At 39.2% G+C, this 23,352-nt stretch overlaps 1 protein-coding gene across 6 annotated transcripts in view; it reads right to left on the bottom strand.

The window, feature by feature from the left end:
• Positions 1 to 6,729, bottom strand: part of Amotl1 (angiomotin like 1) — a 157,020-nt gene extending 150,291 nt beyond the window's left edge. For 3 of the 6 annotated variants that reach the window (XM_047516618.1, XM_047516621.1, XM_047516620.1), the window contains exon 1: positions 6,603 to 6,729. Coding sequence is in view for 3 of the 6 variants with exons in the window: in XM_047516615.1 (XP_047372571.1) it covers positions 6,082 to 6,150 (69 nt within the window). In the remaining 3 variants the exon portion in view is untranslated. Of the gene's footprint in view, positions 1 to 6,081; positions 6,160 to 6,602 lie in introns of those variants that run through there. The other 3 variants (XM_047516615.1, XM_047516617.1, XM_047516616.1) reach the window with 1 other exon arrangement.
• Between the last annotated feature and the right edge of the window lie 16,623 nt (positions 6,730 to 23,352).

The following is a 23,352-nucleotide window of genomic DNA, read 5'->3' as shown; positions in this document are numbered from 1 at the left end:
TAATCTAAGCTTCCAGCTCATGAAATAAGAAGAAGAAAGAAAAAAAAAAAAAAAAGAGCAAATAAATCCAAGGCAAGCAAAAGGAAGGAAATAATAAATACAAGAGCAGAAATAAACAAAACTGAAATAGGAAAACACTAGAGAAAACCAATGAAATAAAAAGGTGTCTATTAGAGGGAATAAACAATAAGATTAATCAACCTAAAGCCAGACTAATAAAGATCAAAAGAAAAAGACACAAATTACCAACATCAGGAATGCAAAAGGAGATATTGCCAACAGATCCTGTAGCCCTTTTAAAAATTGTAAGAGAGGATGGGAGTGTGGCTCAGTGTTTGCATATGTGTGAGGCACTGGGTTCAATACACAGCATGCGCACACACACACACACACACACACACACACACAAATAAATTAGTAAGATATGTATGGACAACTTTACCCTCTTCAATAACTTTGAAGAAGTGGACTAATGCCTCCAAAACCATGACAGAAACTCAGTCAAAATGAAATAAATTATCTGAATAATTCTACAACCATTAAATAAATTGAATTTATAATTTAAAGATTCCTCAAAAAGATATCTCCAGGTTCAAAATGATTTCAGTAGAGCATTTTACCAAGTATTTAATTTTGCATAATCTCTTCCAAAAATTAGAAGAGAAGGAATCATTTCCAAGCTCTTTTTATAAGGCCAAAATTCCCTACTATGAAACTAGTCAGAGTGTAAAAGAAACTTTCAGATCTATAATTCTCGAGAATTGAGATGTTAAAATACTTAAAATATATCAGTAAATTAAATCCAGCAATGTACAAAAAATAACATTTCATGACCAAGTGAGATTTATTCTAGATATGCAAGGTTGGTTCAATATTGAGTATGATGGATTATGTTATATCAACAGACTAAAAGATGAAAAATTAAATGATCATATCAAAAGGCAAAAAAGTATTTAACAAAATTCAGCATGAATTTAAGATAAAACTTCTTAACAAGCTAGGAATAGAAGGAAACTTCCTCAACTTAATCAAAGGCATCTACAAAAACTCTACAGCTACATCATAATTTATGGTGGAAAACTTAATGCTTTTCCTCAAAGACTGGCAACAAGTCAAGTATGTCTACTCTCATCACTACTACTTAACATATAATTTAGAGTTGTAGCCAGCACAATAAGGCAAGAAAAAGACATGAAATTCTCATAAATTTAAAAGGAAAAAACTCTATTTGTGGATGACATGATGGTCTATGTAGAAAATCTCAAGGAATAAAAACAACAACAACTCTGCTAGAATTAATAAATGAATTCAGTAGGATTTAATATAACCACATAAAAACTAATTGTACTTCTATATATTAATTACGTATATATGAAAACTCAAATTTAACAATGCAATGCCATTTTCAATTGTGTCAAAGAAAATGAAATACTTCAGTATAAATCTAACAAACTGTACAGAATCCATATATTGAAAATCACACAATGCTGATGAAAAAAAAAAGAATACCTAAATAATTACAGAAATTTTTTATTTTCACAGATTAGAAAATGCAACATAATAAAGATGTCACTACTCTCCAAAATAAACTAAGTGCTTAGCAAGATTCCTATCACAATCCCAGCAAGGTTTTGGTAGACATAGACATGGAAATTTATATGGAAAGTAAAAGACCCTGCAATAGTCAAAACAAATTTTAAAAAGCACACTAAAATGGAAGGAATAACTCCAGCTGGTGTGTGGCTTATAATTTAACTACTATTTAGCTTATTATATAGTAATCAAGATAGTATGTTATTTTCAGAGGGTTGAAAACACCAGTAGAAAAGAATATAGAGCCCAGAAGTAAAATTATACAAATGTATCCAACTGATTTTCAACAAAGTTGCAAAACTAATTGAATAAAGGAAAGATAGACTTTTAAACAAATGATGCTAGGGCAATTGGACATACATAGGCCAAAAAACAAACAAACCAAAAAAAAACTTTGACTTAAACTTGACACATTACAAAATTAACTCACAATGGATTACAGATTTAAATGTAATGTGTGATACTTAAACTCTTTTAGGAAAAATAGGAGAAAATCTTAGACCTATGAAAAACATTCTTAAACTGTTTTTTTGCACTAAAAGCACAATCCATATCAAGAAAAATTGATAAACTAAACTTTATCAGGATGAAATGTTTTGTTTTATGAAAGATTATACAATGAGGGAAAATGTTTTCAAATTCTACATCTGATAAAGGACTTGTATCCAGAGTATATTTTATACACACACACACACACACACACACACACACACACACATATAGTAAAATGGAGAGAGAGAGAGAGAGAGAGAGAGAGAGAGAGTATATATAGAGAGTAAAAATTTTGCCAATTAGGAAACAGGAAAAATACATGAATACATATTTTACTGAAAGAATATATAAATAGTAAATAACTACATTAATAGATGTCTAACATTAACATTAGATGTTCAGGGCTGGGATTGTGATTCAGTGGTAGAGGGCTTGCCTAGCGTGTATGAGGCACTGGGTTCAATCCCCAGCACCACATGAAAAAAAAACTAAACAAAATAAAGATATTATGTTCATCTACAATTAAAAATAAAAAAATAGATGTCCAGTTAATGATTTGTTAACATTAGGCAAAAGCAAATTCAAATAACAATAAGATATCACTACCTATCTATCCGAATGACTAAAATAAAAAATGGTGATAAAACCAAATGTTGGCAAGAATACAGAGAATCTCCATTACTCATACATTGTTAGTGGTAAAATAAAATGTTAGAGTCACTCTGGAAAAAAAAAAAAAAAAAAAAAAAAAAAAAAAAAAAAAAAAAAAAAACCTGGCAAAGTTTCTTTTAAAACAAAAAATGAGCTGGAAACAGTACCCTTAGGCATTTATCCTAGAGATAGGTTGTGTTCTTGAAGAAACTTGTACACAAATGCTCATAGCAGCTTCATTTGTAATAACCAGAAATAGAAACTACCCAAATGTCCTTCAAAGGGTAAATAGATGAATGGTTTAAGCAAATTTTGTGGCATTCATTTATGAATACTACTCAGTAACAAAGAAGGAACCAATATTGATACATGCAATAACTTGGATAGTTCTCAAGGTTACTAAGCTGAGTGGAAAAAGCTAATATCAAAAGTTACATACTTTATGATTCTATATGTAAACTTTTCAAATAACATTATATAGATTGACAAATTAATAGTTTCAGGGGTTAAAGATAGAAAGTGTGACTGCAAAGGGGTAATACAGAGAATACTTGTGGTTATGCTATAGTTCTGTATCTTGATCTGGTGATAGTTACATGAAGGTAATATAAAAATTGTATAAAATTACACATACATGCACACACAAGTGATATATGTATAACTGGCAAGACCTGAATAAGAACTGTGGATTGCACTAATGTTAGTTACCTGGTTTTGATGTTGTACCATAGTTCATTGGGAGAGGTATACATGAACTGGTGAATTCATAAAGATTTCATTTCATCATAAACATTTTTAAATACAGACACTAGGTATTTAACAATTAGAATATTTGCATATTTCTTGGTCTAAAAACTCCACATGACTAGATTGACAATAAATTTAATGAAACCTGCCAAAGTCAATTCATATATTAAAATTTAATAAATTAAAATTTTTTATTCATAAGATAATGAATAAAACAGGAGAGCTTAACATTCACATTTTGCTCTCAAGAGTGATTTTCTCTTTTACCCTGATTGTTCTATCAAAGTAGTGGCAGTTGTAAGCTGGTAAACCTGAAATTTTTGGAGCACCCTGGGCACATGCTCCCTGCAAAAGTCACTCCACTTTCTTTTTAAATAGAAGTTTTAAAATAGCCATAGTTAAAATGTGTTGAGCTCTGAACTACTCAACTAGCTGCTCCACAGTAGAGGAAAAGAATAGGTCTCACAAGAAGTGTGAAGCCGGGCTGGGGAGATAGCTCAGTCGGTAGAGTGCTTGCCTTGTAAGCACAAGGCCTTGGGTTTGATCCCTAGCATCATAAAGAAAAAAAAGAAAAGAAAAATGAAACCATAGTCTTGGTTCATTTTGCATGGTGATGGTTTTTAAGTATTTGGAAATGCATCTGGGGGCAGTAAGAAAAAAATGGCAATGGGGTAGGTATTTAGCATGTAGTAGACTCAGTCGGATGTAAGTATTTCTGAAGTTTCATATTGGGCACCTCTGATGTGGGTGACTAACAAGAGCTCTAGGTTTGACAGGGAGCATGTGGCTTTGGGACTATTGCAATAGCATCACTGGTATCACACCAACACTAACACTACTCTCACTGCTAGGGACAATGTATTTGTTAGGCACCGTGTAATTATTAGGCACTCTACAAATATCAACCAACTTTATCTTCGCTTCACTTTGAATTTTGTACAATGGTATTATTATCCAGATTTTAAAGATGAGGAAACTGAAACAAGAGATACCATGTTTCCCAAAGTCAGTTAACTTAGATTGGAACCCAGACCATCTGATTTCAAAATTCATGCTTTTTACCACTAATTTGTGTGTCTTCCCCAAAACCTGTTTTCACTACTCCTCTTTGATGCCTTTTTCTCTAGGTTTCATCTACTTTCCACCAGTTCCTAGGGCTCTGGGCAGTTCCCTGACTTCTTCAGTTCTCTGCTTTGCAAATTCCATGAGAAGATGAGGCAGGGCCAAAAGAGCACCTAGTGAAGTAGGCATTATTATTTCCATTTCACTATGGAGGAAAATGAGTCTCAAGAAGGTTTAGCCATTTGCTCAAGGCCACACTAGGAAGCAGAGGAGCTGGGACTGAAATGAAGATCTGCATGGTTCCAAGGTCTGCACACTATCCTTCTTTAGGCAGTCTTCTCATGGCTATCTACACCCCTCATCCTTCCCCTATTCGCTTGGCCTCTCTCCTTAAAATATATGAGTTATAAAAATGAAAACACTTCTCAACCCAGATAATGTAATAAGTGATTCAAATCCTGCTCTGCTAAAAATGTCCTTTAAAAGCATGGGAAGCCAAGAGGCTTAAAGCATCTTATTCTAGGAGGGAGCCAGGTGGCTCAGGACCAGCTAAGAGGCCACTGCAATCACTCAGGCAAAAGGTATTGTTGGGTTGAACCAAGGTCGTAGGATGGAATGGGCAAAAGTAAAAAGATTTGAGGGATACTGAGATGACAGTGTCAACAGACTGGTTCCTCCTTGGATTATGCACGTGTTGATCAATCATTTTAGAACCATTACTCTCACTATTGCTGGGACATATGATAGGAGAGAAGAACAGAAGGGAAATTGCAGTATTCCTGGAAAAAGATGATAAGGCCTTGCACTAGGATAATGTCCATGGAGGTGGTAGAGAGCTGGATAGAGTTGAGAGATACTGTGGCATTTGAATCTGCTGGATATTAGTCAAACTAGATGTGAAAATATGAGGAAGAAAAAGAGGTTAGGGGTGAAATCCAGAAATCTCTTATGGATTATCATTGCTTTTCACTGAGTTAGGAGGCATAAAAGGTAAAGGAGATCACAGGTGAGAATAAATTCTGGATGTAGTAAACTCGAGGCAAATAAGTAACTAAGAACTGGCAGCCAGTGTGCAGTTGCATTTAAAACAAAGAAAACATTTCTTATCTAAATGAGATTTTTGCTCCCTTCAAAATTGTTCCAAATACTATATGTGGCAGAGTTCTATGTCAAGAAATAAAGGACTCTACAATTCTCAACATTTCACTTGATAGTGCTTCAACTCTGTCTTCAAAAGCCATTGATCATCTTGTAGGTGACTGTTATAACCCAAATGTCTTTAGTGAGACTTCAAAAGCTAATAAGAGCTTTGGAACTCATGAAAATGACAGTAATTCATTTATCTCATAGAAAATGTTGTAGGGAAATTTCAGTGCTGTCTAGGATCACAGTGTCTGCCCTCATTCCCCAATCCCTCCGCACATGAGAAAAAATAGCATGTTCATTGTCTTGGAAGGATTTGTACGGACAGGCACTCAGATGTATTTGCATACTTCTTCCCCCACACAACAGCACAGCCATTGTTTACACAGGTACCTGCATGTCAGGACAGGAATCCTGGGCCCCTTTGTCTCCTGCTACATGCCTGAGGAAGAAGGACAGCATTCGAGCCAGCTAAAGAACAAATCAAGGCTCTCCAGAGAGCTGCTGTTTTTCTGCACATCCACTGTTACCCCAAGATGCCATAAGGGTTTACCCAAATACAAAGCCAGTTGTTAAAGGGGCAAAGGGGGTGAAGATGGCCCCAGCTCAAAGGAGACTACTTACAACCACCTCCCCAGCAAGCTGATTGCACAACTATTCAAACAGACACCCAAACCAAGCCTGGATTAGATTTCCATGTCCACCACTGACACTCAGTGAGTGTCATCTAGCTGAGTTCACCTAGCCAGGGTCTGCCCCCCACCAGATGGAGACCAGTTGCTGTGGAACCAGTCATCCTTCCCACCATATCAAGCATCTCTTGATCTCACTCCAAATATGCCCAGGGATGCCCTGTAACTCCCCTCAAATCAAGCTTCTCTAGGTGGGAACCCACTGAATAAAAGTTTCCTTACCTGAAGAAGGTCCTGGTGACCTGCAGTGGAAAAAAAACCACTAAGTTTAACAGAAGTGACAGGGACTCACAGGGCAAATCCGTTCGGTTTTAAAAGAAGAAAGGTGACTTCATCCCTGGTGCCGTGGAGTTTAAAAAGAGCAACGAGTGCTCGCTGGCTGAGCCAACTCTGCTTCATCAGTGATGACTCTGTCCAAATTATGCAGCCATTGCCCAGACACGCTCAGCCTGCAGAAGGTGAATCGCTGGAATCTGACTAGCTCTGTCCTTTTCAAAGAGCCTCTTTCAAAAGTCCTAAAGCACCAATCACCTTAACTGACACCTGGGAGAGAAAAACCATGCACTTATTTTCTTGGATCATATCATTATCTTCCAAGAACTCAACTGAAAAAACAGCACTCTAGGGAAGGAAAACAGGTATTTAGACTTCAGAGAGGTAAAACTTCTTGGGAAGATTCCAGGAGGGGGAGGAAGCTAAGATATTCCAGTCAGGAGGAAGGGCCGGAAGAAGCTGGATATGATCACCTTGCTAAGAACTTCTCAGAGCTGGTGGGTTTTGTAAGCACACAAAGGTGACAAAAAGGTGACCATCTGGACCTGCAGAGGGAAAAGTATTCAAGCAAAGGGGGTGAGTCACTGTAGGAAAGTGCAACAGCCTTTTTAAGGAAAGCAACACATTTTAATTTTCTTTTTGTTGAATATAGTACCACTCATTCAGTTTGTGGTCATTTGTAGTATTAATATATCAGTTCAAAACCTGTTCACATTTTTTTCTACCAGAAAGTTTGGGAAAATAAATATTTAATATGGAAGTTTCTTTTATGTATGTTAAAGGTGAGACTGGAGCGATTGAATTTGTAACATGAGATTCAAGTTCATGTCGAGCTACCCAGTGGGTCAGGTACTCCTCTTGATGCCAAGTCTTTGGTCTAAACTTTGGGTAAGATTTCTGGCTTGGGTACTAGGGCAGAGAACAGTAATGGACATGACCTCTGTTGGAAGTAGAACAGAGCATTGAGTTTAATAACCAACTGTCCTTTCTCCCATTCCTCTACCTCAGTAGAGTGTAGGGTGACTCTGGGTCACTAAATGTGTATTCAATTTCTTGTTGAGCTATTTTGAGGCTTTGAGATCTTCTTATGTCAAGTTTCACTCCAGAGAGGATAAGATGATAAAATACCCTTTTTGTTTAGATAGAGTTATTCAAATTCAACATTAGAATGAGGTTTCTTAACTTGGACATTTATGAAATGTCAAAATGACTTGGAGAAAAGGAACTTGTAAGAATTCTGCCCAGGGTATAAAACATGAGTAAAACAGAAGAGGAGAGGAGTTTTGTCAGTGGTGAGATCAGTTAATGACAGGAGTCATTTTTATCCAGTTCACCATAGTATCTTCAAAGCCTCATACAGACAGTAGTATACAGTAAGTATTCAATAGATAAAGAGTAAATGGTGTTGCACAGTCCCTTTCCATTTTAGGTAGATTGCCGAGAATTCTTAAAGTCACCATCTTGTCCATGGGGCAACTGGAGAGAGCATGAGTCAGTGGGTTTGGGGGAATGCAAGAGGAACTATGTCCTTTGCTTTGTCTCCACCCTCAGTTTCATTGCGAAAGTTAGAATGGAGCAATGAAGGCCAGCTTCTGGACCCAGGAGCCTCCTGCCCCTATCCTGTTCCCCTGTGTATCAGTTAGAATCTTGTGTCTTTCCCCAGAGCCAGCTTAAATGGGCAACCTGCCAATTATCTTCAAGTATCTTTTGTTCTTAACATTGTATTAAAAATTTTAAAGTTTGAAAGAGTTGAAAGGATTTTACAATGAATGCTCATATATTCACCACATAGTTTCATTAATTAATATTTTACTGCATTTGCTTCATTATGTATGGATTCTCTAACCATTCTTCTATTAGTCAACCCCATTATTTTTGCTATTTTCTTCCAAAGTGAGTTGCAGACATTAGTATATCCCCCCACATACTTCAATATTATTAACCAGAATTTGATATTTTATTACAATTCCTTTTTTTGGATAAAATTTGTACATAGTCCAATGCACAAATCTTAAGTACATCACTCAGGAGTTTCTCTAAATGCATGCACCTGTGCAATTCAAACTCCCCATCAAGAGTATATTCATGTCCCTGCCTCAACATCCCTAGAGACAACCAATCTGATGTTTTTCACTGTAGATTAGTTTTATCTGTTTTAGTACTTTATAAAATAAAATCATTCAATTTGTATTCTTTTGCTGAAAGTTTTTTCACTCTGCATATGTATTGGGATTCCTCTTCCATCCATGTTGTTGCTTGACTCAGAAATTGTTTCTTTCTCACTGTCGAATATGCATGAACAAGCTTGTCTCCTATTGATGGACACCTAGGTTTCCAGCTTGGGGTTTTTATGAAGAAAGTTTATATGAATATTTTTACATACATCCTTTTTTGGTCATTTGTTTTCACATCCCTTGGGTAAATGCTTAGGAGTGGAATTATTAGATCTTGGAGTAGATGTGTGATTTCATAGGAAGTTGCAAGTTCTTTCTTATGTTCTTATACCATTTTCCTCTCCCACCAACAATATATAATTAACCTTGGTTGCTTCACATTTTTACCATCATTTGGTGTCTCGAGTCTTTAATTTTAACCATGCTGGTAGACGAGGAGTGGTACTCTTTTTATTTTATTTTTTTTGTAGTTGGAGATGAACAACATGCCTTTATTTGTTTATGTTCTAAGTGGTGATCAAATCCAGTGCCTCACACATGCTAGGCAAGTGCTCTGCCACTGAGCTACAGCCCTAGCCTTGGAGTGGTATTTCATTGTAGTTCAAATTTGCATTTCCCTGATGACTAAAAATATTTAAGTTTTTTTCTTCATGTGCTCATAAATTGTTATCTTGTTACCTTTTGTTTTAGATTTAAAGAATTTTGGTTATTATTTTATTACCAAGGTTTAGAACTTTTTTATTTTTATTTTTATTTATTTATTTATTTATTTATTTATTTATTGTCATTCCTGGGTGTCAGACCCAGGGCCTCAGGCAAGCTAGACAGGCACTCTACCACTGAGCTATATCGCCAGTCCAAGTTTTAGGAGTTCTTAGTATATCCTAAACACCATTACTTTGTTAGATATGTTTGACAAATTTGAGTATGCCCTTTAGTCTGCTTATAAATTTTCTTAATGGTGTTTTTGAACAGAAGTTTTAATTTTGATTGTCTAATTTATTATTTTTTACTTTTGTCTTACCCCAAGTCATGAAAATATTCTCGTTTTCTTCTAGAAGTTTTTTAGTTTTAGCTTTTATGTTCAGATCTATGGTCTACTACAAATTAATTTTTTTATTAATATGAGAAAGAACAATATTAATTTGTTCCCATATGAATATATAGTTATTCCCACACCATTTGTTGAAAAGACTATACTTTTGGGTTCCTTGAAACATTTGTTGAAAATAAAAGGTGTATGTATGGATTTACTTCTATGACTGGGTCTCTTGTTCTGTTTCATCAATCTGTTGATATCTGTGCCAGTACTATACTTTCCTGATTACTATAACTTTAGGAGAACTCTTGAAGTCAAGTAATATAAGTCCCCCAATTTTGATTTTTTTCAATACTTCGTTGAATATTCTAGGTTCTTGGCAATTTCATAGGAATTTTAGAATCATCTTGTCAGTTTTGACTAGAAAGTATAGTAGGATCAGGATTAGAATCATGTTGAATCTATAGATCAATTTGGTAATAATTGCTATCTTAACACTCAATCTATCAATATGGAATATTTCTCCTTTTATTTACATCTTTAATTTCCTCTCAGCAATATTTTATTATTTTAGTATAGAGGTCTTGCATATCTTTTGCTAAATTTATTCTCAGATATTTTTCTTTTGATACTGTTGTAAATGAAATTGTTCCTTAAATTTAATTGTCCAAGTCTTTGCAGCTAATACATACAAATGCAAGTGAATTTTTTATATTAATCTTATATATTATGGCTTTGCTAAATTCACTTATAGTCATTGTTTTGAATATTTATGAATTTCTGCATAAACATTCACATCTACATATACAGATGGTTTTTCATTTACTCTTCTGAACTGTAAGACTCTTGTTTTATTTATTTATTTTTCTTATACAATGGCTTAGATCCTCCTAACCAATGTTGAATATATATAAAAGTGGTGAGCATGGATATCCAGCTTTACCTACAACTTGAGAGCAAGAGTGCTCAGTATTTCACGATTAAGTATGATTTAGCTGATGATCTTTTGTAAATTCCCCATATGGAATTAAAATAGTTACCTTCTATGTCAGGTTTGCTAAGAATTGTTACTCTATATGGGAAATGAATTTTACTAAATGCATTTTCTGCCTCTGAGAAAATGACTATATGATTTTCCTCCTTTATTCTTTAAGGTTAATAAAAATTGGTTTTTGAATATGAAAGCTCTTATTTCTGATACCAATAAATTATATTTTCTCTCCTTTTTCTTGACCAGTTGATCCAAGGTTTTATCTTTCCCCACCTCCCTGGTATTGGGGATTGAAATCAGGGTCCCTCTACCATTGAGCTACATCCCCAGCCCATATTCTTTTGAAACAGGGTCTTATTAAATTGCCCAGTCTGGCCCTGAACTTGTGTTCCTCTTGCCACAGTTTCCCAAGTATCTGGGAGTGCAAGTGTGCATCACTGGGTCAGTAGGATTTACCACATTTATTAACTTTTCAAAGTTAATAAATCTAACTTTTAGTTTTCTTAATAGTTTTTGGTTTTCTTCCTACTATTTACTTTGAGTTTATGTTGTTCTTCTTTTTCTAGTTTCTTAAGACAAAATCTTAGGTCTTTGATTTAGACTTTCTTCTTTTCTAATATATCATTTAATTTAAAGCTAAAAATTTTCCCTAAGCTCTGCTTTAGCTTTAGCTAAATTTTGAAATGTTATATTTTACTATCTTTTAGTTCAAAGTTTTTCAAATTTTCCTTATGATTAATTTTTAAACCATGAATTATTTTGAACTATATTGTTTTTAAGTTGTGATTTGACTTAATATCCTTTTGACTTATAATTTAATTCCATGTAGTCAGAGGACATACTCTTTATAACAGTCCTTGCTAGTTTATAGTGCAGAACATGTACTATGTTGGTGAGCACACCAAATGTACTTGAAAAGAATATGTATTTTGCCGTTGTTGGGTGTTTATAAATATCACTTATGTCAGGGTGATTAATAGTTGTATTAGTTTCCTAGGACTGCAATAACAAGTGCCAGAATCAACTTAGACACAGATATATATTATCTCCTGATTCTGGATGCTGGAAGTCTGAAATCAAGGTAGCAACAGGACCATGCCCCACTAAACAATATAGAATCCTTCCTGGCCTCTTCGAGTTTCTGGTTAGGCCTTCAGTCTTTAGCATTCCTTGGGTTGCAGGTTTGTGAGTTCAGTCTCTGCCTCTGCCTTCAGATAACTCTCTTCTGGTATGTCCCTACATTACATGAGCTCCCGTAGCATCTTCCCTCACAGAGCCCTGTCTATTTTCACAATTGCCTATTAGAAATTAAAGTCCACAAGATAGATATACTTGAGTGCTATAGGGTATAGAAGCTGTGAACTAAGTGTTCAGGATAGAGTATTTTGAGTGCAATAAGAGGTGGACTAGATGGGTCCCTACCAGTCACACTGAAAGGGCTCCTCCTTCCATAAAGGCTTTCAGCAGCAGATTGGAGAAAGGGGCACAGGGATACATTAGAGTGGTAGGTGGTGCTGATTCTTTCCCTCTCTTCTTTGACCACTCCTGCTTTAGAGAATACAAAGTCCCAGGCTCCTGGTCTCAGCCCAATTTGTGGAAATGCTGTTTTAATTCTTTGTGCAACTTCAGAATTTGACATCACCTGCAACCAGAGAAGCTTCTGTGGAAATGAGCCACTGCTTGGCCAGGTGTCCTGCCTCTCTGGTGTGGTCCAGGTGAGTTGGACAAGAACAATGATGCCACCATACTTCTCTTGCTTTCCCAGAGGAAATGACTAACAGCAAAACAGACCCAGTTCCTGACCCAAGTGGCACAACAGACTCTCCAGGAAGATCATAAATTACCTATCCTTGGGCCTCAGCCCAGAGCAATTAACTCAGAACCTCTGGGTGATTTTGCCCAAGCAATGGTAAGTTTTTTCAAGGCTACCCAGGTAATCATCAGGATATGGCCCAGGGCCATACTGATGAGGGGCTTGATGGTCCATTCTAAAAAGTTTTGGGTGAATTGTAAATTCTCCTCCCTTTTACTCCTGGAGGTAAGAGGGAAGTTCTGGGCCTCATGTTAAGTAGATTAAAGTTTGAATTCCTGCTTTGCCACTTACTGGTTAGGTGACATTGGCTAAGTTGCTGAACATCTCTGATATTCCACTTAGTTGATAGTAAAAGAAGCAATATATCAGAACCTATCAATGAGACTGAATGAGTGTCATATATAAAGCAGCTGGCACACAGCATGTACCTAATAAATACCCTACTTGATCCCGCCCAACTCAGCATTGTCCTAAGAGCTAGGGGCAATTCTGAATTGGTTCTGAGATATTTCTCCTTCATTGACCGCAGCCATATCAACTGGGATTTGCAGTCCTGGTTTCTGGGTCCAGCATTCTGATTCCACCTTCTGAACTTGACCCGGCTCTTCTTTCCAGACCCACTTTCCATCACCTGTTTCTGTTGCTCAGCGCTAAGCCCCAAAGGGATGGTTTCTAAAAGTAGCTGGCCCCCATGCTGCTGCTGCTCCAACTGAGATTCAGCACTGGGAGGGGGTGTGGCTAATTTTAGACGTGTCCTGGACTCACATCTGAAACAAGGCAAGGCTGGGCAAGTTCAACCTGCTTTCTCAGTACTTCTGGGTTGGAGTTTGCAAAAAGTTGAGGAGATTTTGCCACAGGGCTTGTGTGTCTATATCATGTCAGGTACCTTATATGGAAATTTAATACATGAAATTATTCACCTCAAAATCTATTTGGAGTTGAGCCTCGGGTGCTGTGCTGACTGGGAATAACTACAATATAACCCAGAGTTTTTGATATGTTAATGCTTGTACTGAACGGGGATGGGTTGTTTTCTGCAGGTATGAGCAGGCCAGAGTCACTGAAGGAAAAGGGTTGATAAAAGATAGAAAAAGCTACTAATTTATTTGTGTTTGGAGAAAATAAAAAAGGACATAAGATGGATCAGAATAGTGACCTACGCCTCACTGAGAAAAGCAGTGAGTTTAATGATGGTTTGTTGCATAATTATGGAATGAAAGTCTTCTAAGGTGGGAAAGAAGAGATACTGTGGGGCTGCCCAGTGAGCATTTTGTGCGTTGGAAGGAAGGATCACCAACTTGGAGCAAACTGGTATCAAAGGGCTGTCCAGGGCACCCACAGCAGCAGAGGATTTGTGTCCTCTGGGTCAAGAGAACACAAGAAGAAAATTAGTTCTGACTAGTCAGAACTATACAGTAAGAATACCTAACAAGTGAAAGGGTTGAGTGGTCCAGGATTAGAGATAAACAAGGCAAAGAGGAAGAGTGAAAAGGGTACATATGGGCTTTGTAGTGAGTCAAGCTAGTTCTTCCATTCCAGCACTTAAAGTTTTTGATCTTATGTAAACTACTTAACTACTTCGAGTCACATTTTCCCCATATCTGAATTCAACATTCTTCAACAATTTATTGAGCATCTAGTATATGAACCAGACACTTATATTGTTCTCAGATACAGACAGATTTCTCACCTGAGTGCATCTAACAATCTGGTAAGGAAGACAGACAAGAAGTCATGAATATGTGACAAGATACATGTGGAGGGAGGGCTTTGTGTTGTGGAGGAAGTAAGCAGAATGAAATGAACAGGAAAGCTTTTGTGGAGAGGTGCCATTAAATAGAACCCCAAATAATGAGAAGGAATGGGTTGTACAGAAAAACACTCCTGGCAAAGCCACTAGCAAATGCAAAAACCTGAAACAGAAAGGAGGTCAATGTGAATGGAGGACAATGAGCCAAGAGCAGATGGACTGAAAATAGGGAGAGGGGACCACCCGGGCACTAGAGAAGGAGTTGCAATTTGTAAGAGAAGAATAATGCCCATCTCTTGCAGGGTGAGGATAGGCTGGGCAGGAACTCCTGCTGTGGTGGCAAAGAAGTGTCCATGGAATGGGTGCTGCTGTGTCATGAGATCCTTAGAATGCAGTTTAGATGGCAGCTGGGAATCCGGTGGAAGTCCTGAATTCACGAATCTTCTTCTCCAGTATATTTAAATCATAGTCTTATAAAAAAAAAAAAAAAAGAAGAAAAAAAAGAAAAAAAGAAAAACATCCTAGGTCTCGTCTAGGATTGAACCTTTTGTTTGATATAATTCAAAATCTACTTCTGTGAAGAAATGAGCATTCCTTTCAAAGCACTTATTGATTTTTCTAATTAACTTTAATGAGATTAAGATTTGTACTGCAAATTCGATCATCTACCTGCCCCCACTGACTGCCAATCAATTGTCCTAGTGTTTAGTCAATCATTTAATGAACGATTCCTTTCTTTGAGAATCTTAGTCCCATAATAAACCAACAATTCTCTTTTTCTATGAAATATCTGTAACCAAAAGTGAATCTTGGAATTGACTTATCAGAGACCTTGTCACTTGCATCAAGGTTGTAGTAACATTGAGATATAATTTCACATGAATTTTCTGAAACATTTTCCACAATACTCTTGAGGTTGGTGGCCAGTGGACATGTGAAGCCTTCCTTGAGTTTTCTGAGTCCATAGTCCACATCCTGTAACCTCCTGTTCATGTGTATCCTTTTCTCTGATTGCTGCACTTAGTCCTATCCCTGGGAGTCCCACTAAAATCCAGCTCCCACAAGCTTTTGTGGGGCAAGGAGTGAGAGAAAAGTTATAATAGGTTGACTAGGTCTCCCCAGAAGGATAATGTTGAAGTCCTAACACTAGGACCTCAGAATGTAACCCTCTTTGGAGACAGGTTCTTTACAGAGATAACCAAGCTAAAAGGAGACCAGTAGTCTGGATTCTAATCTAAGTAACTAGTGTCCCAATTAAAAAATTGGAGGCAGACACAAACACAGGGAGAATAGCATGTGAAGATGAAGGCAGAGATTATAGTGGTCCTTCTACAAGCCAAGGAATGCCAAAGAGTGTCAGTAAACCATGAGAAGAAAGGAGAGAAGCCCCTAACAGATTCTTCCTCATAGCCCTCAGAAGGAATCAGCCCAACCAACACTTGGATCTCACGATTCCAGTCTCCAGAACTGAGGGAAAAACCTTCTAAGTCTAAGCCACCTAATTTGTGGTGCTCCATTACTGTTGCCCTAGGAAACTAATACAAGGGCTTTAAAGGGAACACTACTACTGAATGTGCATCCAAAGTTCATGTGTTGGAAGCTTAACCGCCAGCAAGAGTGTGGAGAGAGGGCACCTCTAAAAGGTGATTAGGAAAATTTATAAGAAAAAAATGTGATTCGGTCATGAAGACTCTGTCCTAATGAATAGATTAATGCTATTATCTCAGGAATGGGTTCCAGATAAAAGAATTAATTCAGTCTCCTTCCTTCTTCTTTCCCTCCCTCTCTCTGTCTGTCCCTGTTTCAGTCTCTGTCTGTCTCTGTCTGTCTCTCTCTCTCTCTCTCTCTCTCTCTCTCTCTCACACACACACACACACACACACACACACACACACACACATACACGTATGCTCTTCACGCATATGCCCTTCACACAAATGCCCTTCAGCTTTCCACCATAGACTCAGGCAGTAAGAAGGCCCTCACCAGATACACCTACTTACTATCCAACACTTGAGGCTCTCCGTTCCTACAGAGAAGCCCACTTGATTTTTATCACCCAATGGAAACAGGCAGAAGACATCAAAAAGATAAATGTGAGGGATTAACAAAGATTAAGGTATCTCTCTGTTGCTTCTTTTCAGCTCTGGGCTCCATGCTGATATGGGAACAGAAAGTGCCCTTGGATTTCTGTTCTCTCCTTTTATTCCTGAGATGGTTCTCATCTCACACACTTCCTGGAAGGGCATGATGACCCTTCTCCCATAGAGGCTCTTTGCTCAGCATGGGGTTTGTGAGGTAATTAAAGCAGAAGCACGGGTGCCCCATGGGTAGAGTTGCATTGACATGGAGATACACCTTGAAAGTTAGCATGCAAGGTGAAACTGCACAGAACTCAAAATAGCGTAGAAAATCTTTCATAAAGGTCTCATTTTGGAGACTGAAATATCATTTTTCAGTAAATCCAACACAACAGTTTCAAACTGTGAAGAAGTAAAGTACAAAATGAGACAGCTGGCTTTTAGAGGCCATGTTGTGCAAACATTGTTCTGTTTCTAGAATCACATTCAGGATGGTGAGTGGCTCCCACAGAAGCTGGCTGAGGGAACAACAGAATCCTACCTCTTATCTCAGACTTGGTCTGGAACACACCTTCTTTAGCGTAGTGAGAAGAATCACCCACAGTATGTATGTTTTTATTTATTGCCCATAGTATTTAAATGGTTGTCCTTTTTCTTTACCTCTAAGCCTATTTGCTTCACCATAAACCTTTACCATATGATTCAAATGAATTTTTGTCATCTTAAAATCTCCAAAAATTATCTTTAGTGGACTTTTGAAAAGGGAGAGGCAACTGGCTTTCCTTTCAGCTGTGTCAGCTACATCCATCTAATTTGCAACAGGTCAAGCCCCCACTGACAGGCAAGCAACAATAGAAAAGGTGGATCTAAGCAAGGTGCTGTGGTGCACACCTGTATTCCTAATGACTCCAGAGGTTAGGCAGGAGGGTTCCAACCTCCAGGCTGGTCTCAGCAACTCAGTGAGAACTTTTCTCAAAATCATAAATAAATGAAGGAAGGAAGGAAAGACTGTGGGTGTAGCTCAATAGTAGAGTGACCCTGAGTTCAATCCACAGTACGAGAGAGAGAGAGAGAGAGAGAGAGAGAGAGAGAGAGAGAGAGAGAGAGAGAAAGGCAGATTTTAAAATGATTGGAGGTATTGAAAAGTCTCCAGGGACCACCAGGACTGGCAGTGTCAGGCAGTGTCTGAAGGAAGAGGAAACCTATCAAGGTGAGCCTGACTTTCTATGTTGCTCTCCCCCTCAAGAATTTGCCAGTTCATATCAGTTTAGGATGAGAGCTCAGCTGCCAAGCTGAATGGCGGCTGAATAGAGCTTTTGGCATAAATGGTGTTCAGGGTTCCAAGAGAGTCTGGATAGAGGGATCACAAGAGGAAGCAGAACAAAGAAATGAGGGCGATAATATGATAATCTCAAAGCATTAATAATCTCAAAGCATTTGTCTCTGCATAAGCAGTATAAGGAGCCATGATGATAAGTCAAGCAGATATCATCACTAAGAAGCTGAGAAATTAAAATGAGCTTCAACAGTCTCTCCATGCTGAGCAGGAGGGAACATGGGAAACAAGAAGGCTTCCTTTGCAGCATCTCTGGTAAAGCCGATGTGCTCTTCCCCAAGTCCAGTCATTTCATGTTAGATATAGTCCTCATCCTTGAGGGACTTGCCATCTACAGGGGGAGACTGACAAGAAAGTAGCTCCTGACAGATGAGTGTGCTGAGTCCGTGAAAGAATTGAAAGGATGTCCCAGGAGCTCATGGAGGGGCATCTAATCTCTCCTTGAGGTGGAGCTTAGGTGAGCAGAGTGGACTTCCCAGAGAAAAGGACATCTCAGCAGAACCTGAAGAGCTGATTGGACTTTCCCAGGTGATGAAAGTGAGAGGTGTCAAAGGCAGAGGGACTATCATTTGCCAAGAAAGAGCATGACTTATCCAGAAACTGGCAAATAATTCTGTTTGCTCAATGTATAAAGTACCACATGGGAAAATGAAGGGGACAGGACAGAGACAGGAACCAGATCATTGTGCCAGAAGTTAGAGCACTCCGCAAGCCATGCTCAGCAACTGCAACAGGCCATTTGAAAGGCTGCATTTACCTAGGGCATCATTTTTTTCCTTTTAGAAACACTGGTTATAATATATGATAAGCTCTGATTGAGAAGGTGTGCACGTGTTTGACAAAAAACTGATCAATAAAGACACTAACATTGCAGTATGGGTGGCATATTTTAATGGCTTGAATTGGTAAACAGGCCTTGAAAAAGGAACAGATATGAAAAATATTCAGGTGTTATACTTGACTAGTTGGCCTTGGTAAATGAGAGGGAGGAGCCAAGGGTGGCTCTTAGGTTTCTAGCTTGTGCCATTTCCTTAGACAAAAAAATTATAGTCTTATACCTTGTCTCTCTACCTCCCAGAGTATACGCTTGTAAGGTGAAGCAATTCAGGACCACGAGAATTTATTGAATACACTCTACATATTAGGCACAATTGTTATCTCATTCATTCCTTCCTTCCTTGCAACTCAAAGAGGTGAGTACTGGTTTTGTTGTTGTTGTTGTTTTGTTTTTACCATTTGGTGATAAGAAAACTACTCTAGATCCCACAATTTGCAAACGTATGAGTTAGAATTTGAGTCCAAGACCTTGAAATCTTGTTACTAAGCTTTTCTAGGAGATTGTTCTTGGATTTGAACTTGGGCTTTTTTAAACTGGTTCTCAAACCCACCCAGGTTGGAAAGACTCATAAAGATGGCCTCATACCACAAGACTGGGATCCTAATTAGAATAAGATATACTCCATGTTTGTATAAATATATCAAAATACTCTACTGTCATGTGTAACTAAAAAGAACGAATAAATTTTAAAAACTAAAGATGGCCTCACTAGCTACTGAATTAATGGTACTTCTACATTCTCCTCTACTTGGCACATTATATGCTGTATACTTGGCACATTATATGCTATATGGACAGAACCTGTTCCAGTGGATAAGCTGGCCCAGCTCTGTGATTGGAACCCAGGACACAAGGCATTTCTCAGCCTCCTCCCCTCCATGTACCCCATTCTGCAAGGCTGAGAAATAGCAGCTCTTCCTAGACATTTAGTGCTGCTGCTGAGCAGTTGAACTTATGTTGAGACCCAATTAGTGTCAGCTGGGGTTTCAGGTGTTATTCCTGGGAAGGTGAATCAACCAGGGTGGAGAGCTCTGATTTGACTTTTCTGTTCAGCTGTTGTTAGAACTGGGCAGGGAACTTATTACAGTGGAGTTCCATGACGTCTCTCTCCCTCCAGAGAGAGGCCGTGGACATGCTGTAATGCATGCATCTCTGGGAGTAAAGCCTTTTTGCTCTCTAGCCCTAAAATATTAGTCAAGAAAACTAATCAGCATATCTCTTTGACCCTCATGAACTATTTCCTACAAATTTTCTCCAGACTCCATGTGAATTTGTTTCCTGTGTCTCCTGACCCAAATCAGACTATGAACATATTAACATGATAATAATCATCAGCATAATCACAGTTTTGAATTTACAAAATGCTTTCACTTGGATGATGTCACTTCTCTGCACCAGACCTGTGGATGGGCAGCAGAAGTATTACCATTCCCTTATTTTACAGCCTAGGAAGCGTAGGATAGAGCTATGAAGTGAAACTGCTTGGTGACCACCCCAGGGATGCTGCGGATGTCTCTTGGACCCCTTCAGAATCAAGTCCTCAGGAAGGCACTCATCCTCCTGCCCAGGGGAAGAGCCAGGTAGATTGTTCTTAGGGGGCTTCAGGGAGTTGCCAGGTGGGAGGGCTGGCAGGGTAAGAGGCAATGCTAGTCAGAGCAGCAGGGATTGCTTGTGAAGGGAGAAATTCTGAATTTTCCCTTGCCTTTGGCGTGTGGAGCTTATTTTAAGAGCCGTTTAGGGCCTGCCTGAATCTGTATGTACATGCCTACCCCATTTTCTTCTGCAAGGTTGAGGGCCAAGGATCTTTGCCCATAGCTGTGGGTACAGGTCTAGACTCCTCCCTGTTAGCCTGAAAGAGGAATGTCAGTCATCCTCCAACAGCAGGCTGCCGGAGGATCTTCACAACAGCCTCCTGAGAGATTAATGGGAATGGGTGGGTGACTCCCTGTTTTTCTTGCCCCTACGAGCTTTTCTTTTCTTTTTTTTTTTTTTTTTTTTTTGTGGTGCTGGGGATTGAACTCAGGGCCTTGTGCTTGCAACGCAAGCACTCTACCAACTGAGTTATCTCCCCAACTCACCCCTACGAGCTTTTCAAACTGCCCCTAGGAGTTTGAATAGAGCCTAATACAAGAGGGCACATTCGAGCAAGTTCTGTAGGTGATGAATGCTCCCTTTCCCTGTGCACATTTATTTGCATAAAGCTTATACGTCCTTTTAAAAGTTCCATGGTCCTGTCTCCTAGCTCTGCATCCTGAGCCCCCAAAGCTCTTTGCTAGATCTGTTTCTATCAAATACTATGGGGTATTAGGCCCTGTGGCCCTGAACCTGTCTCTTCATGTTTCCAGCATTCCAGCAAGTGAAAAGAAAGCAGGAAAGAAGCGAGGGAAGGGAGGAATAAGGGCCCCTAAAGGTAGCAATGAAGTTTTAGGTTTAGGAAATCTGGCATGAATGTGGTCCTGTGATGAACCTTGTTCATGGAACAAGTATTTCCACATTTTTGAGCCTGGTTTCCTGAGTTATAGACTGTAACAATACCTGCCCTGCCTGACTCATAAAGATGTTGCAAAAATCACACAAGATAAAGCAAGGTGAAGTACCAAGAAGTACCTTCTTGGAAGCCCAGGAGAGCCTTGTGTCTGGGATTTGATCCACGGGTAGTTCTTATCTGGAGACTGCAGTCCCAGCTGCGGCATGGGCCTTGGGAAAAGCAGGAATGAAGCAATGGATTGGTGGTCTTCAGTTCAGGAAGACGGGCAGATCTGGGGCCTCAGGATAGAGGAAAGAGTGCGTAGAAATGAGTCTCCCACTATTTCAACTTTCTTCTGAGCCTGGAGCTTTTGCCTGAAGGGCTGTCATAGTTATGATCTTGCTGGGCCTCATACCAGTTCTGGAAGCAAAAACTTTCCCTCCAGGAGCTTCAAGGTATCTAAACCCCATGCCTCCTGAGGCCCATACCTACATCCTGTCTTCATGTCAGTTACCCGGGTGGGGAGGGAAATTTTGATACGAGAGTAAGGAAAGGAAAGTTGAGATTGTTTTGAAGAATGGGCCACTTCAGAGAGGGTAAGTGGTCAGTGAGGTCACATCTTCAGGAGGACATGCCTAAGAACCACCGCAGGGGTGAGAGCCCTGGGTGCCGGTGCAGGAAGTAGGAGAGAAGGTGCAGAAATTAATTAATTAGTTAGTTAATTAATTCTGGTAGCCCTTTTAGAGAAGTAGAAGCTGAAGTGATTGGATCTAGTCTGGTAACTCAGGGGCTGAAGCAGCTCACAGCATGGGATTGAGGGTAAAAATAGGGATGTTGTGGGACCAACTCACAGAGGTTGTCAGAGGCATCAAGGGAATCTGAAATCATAACTAAGGCCAAGCAGATGTACAACCAGTCCTTCACCTCAAAGGGACTGATCAGAGAAAGATCTAGTCCCATAGCTTCAGGATTGAAATTGGAGACAGCAGGGCAGAGTGAGAGAGTTTAAAGGGGTGGAACTGGATGAAGGGGAGGCAGCCTAGGGAAAGCCTCCAAGTGTAGAATCTTATGGTAAGGAGGAGGCTGGGAAAGAGAGAAATCAGACAAAAATGACACCTACTTAACCTTTTGGATCTATTTCTGGGACACTGGGAATCACCAGAAGCTTTCAGTAAGGGAAAGGACATGATTGGGCTTGCATTTCTGAAAGATCATGGTGGCTTAAGTATGAAATGTGTGAGAAGCAGAGCAGATGAGTAGTTAAAGAGCCACAGGGGGCCCAAACTAACTCAGTGACAGGGGAGATGAAAGAACTCATAGAGATGAAGTAGACAGAATCCACTGGAGTTCCTAATAATTTGGGCAGGAGATGCCTTGTGTAGGGGATGGAGATGTTGAGAATAACTTCCAGAGTTACTGATCTGGAGGCTAGAGGAGTTAATTCAGATTTCCAATTTGCCATTATTTAAAAATATTTAGGCCATAGGCCCCTGTCTTCTTTTAAGCCTCAGTTTCCACTTCTCAGAACAGGAAAGTTGATCTACAGTAGGGGTTTTCTAACTGTGGTTCTTGGGGCCAGGCTCCCGGGTGTGGCTGGGCCTCAGGGATGGAGCCCCTGCTGGAGTCAGATCTGCCTGGCATCCTGGCCCTGCCTGTGACATTAGGGTTTTCATTTGCACAAATGGAGGTAATTATTCATTGATTCAAAGAAGTAAACATCTGGGCAAAAGATAAAAACAATGAGGCCTCGTGGGGCTTGCAGGCCAGAAGTAGACATGTAGACAAATAGTTGTAAAGAAACTTGGTAAGTTCCACAATGATGTAAACTGTAAACAGAGAGGCAGCCCACAGGAAGGAGGGAACAACACATGCAGAGGCTACACCTAGAGAGAGAACAAGGGCAGCCAGCCAGGCAGGTCAGGGGAGGCGTACTCTGGACTGAGAAAAGTAGGCTGAGGATTCTCTGCCCCAGTTTTTGACTACCCTTCCTTAGTCCTTACCTTTCCCTCCTGTCTTCTGAATAGCAGAACTCTTCCTCTCCTAGGGGAGGTCTTGAGGGATTCTTCAGAAAGCAAGACTTTCGTCTTCTTCATGTTCTAATAGTCCAACTTACAAAGAGGTTGGCTAGCCCAACATGGAGGGGTGGATGCACTGATGGTGGATTTCCAATGTCAGAGACAGGCCTTACCTCACCTTGTACAAGCTCATAT

The sequence above is a fragment of the Sciurus carolinensis genome, chromosome 11 (genome assembly GCF_902686445.1).
Source record: "Sciurus carolinensis chromosome 11, mSciCar1.2, whole genome shotgun sequence".
Classification (NCBI taxonomy): domain Eukaryota; kingdom Metazoa; phylum Chordata; class Mammalia; order Rodentia; family Sciuridae; genus Sciurus; species Sciurus carolinensis.
Note: the sequence above shows the minus strand (reverse complement) of the source record. Positions and strands in the feature narration are given on the sequence as shown.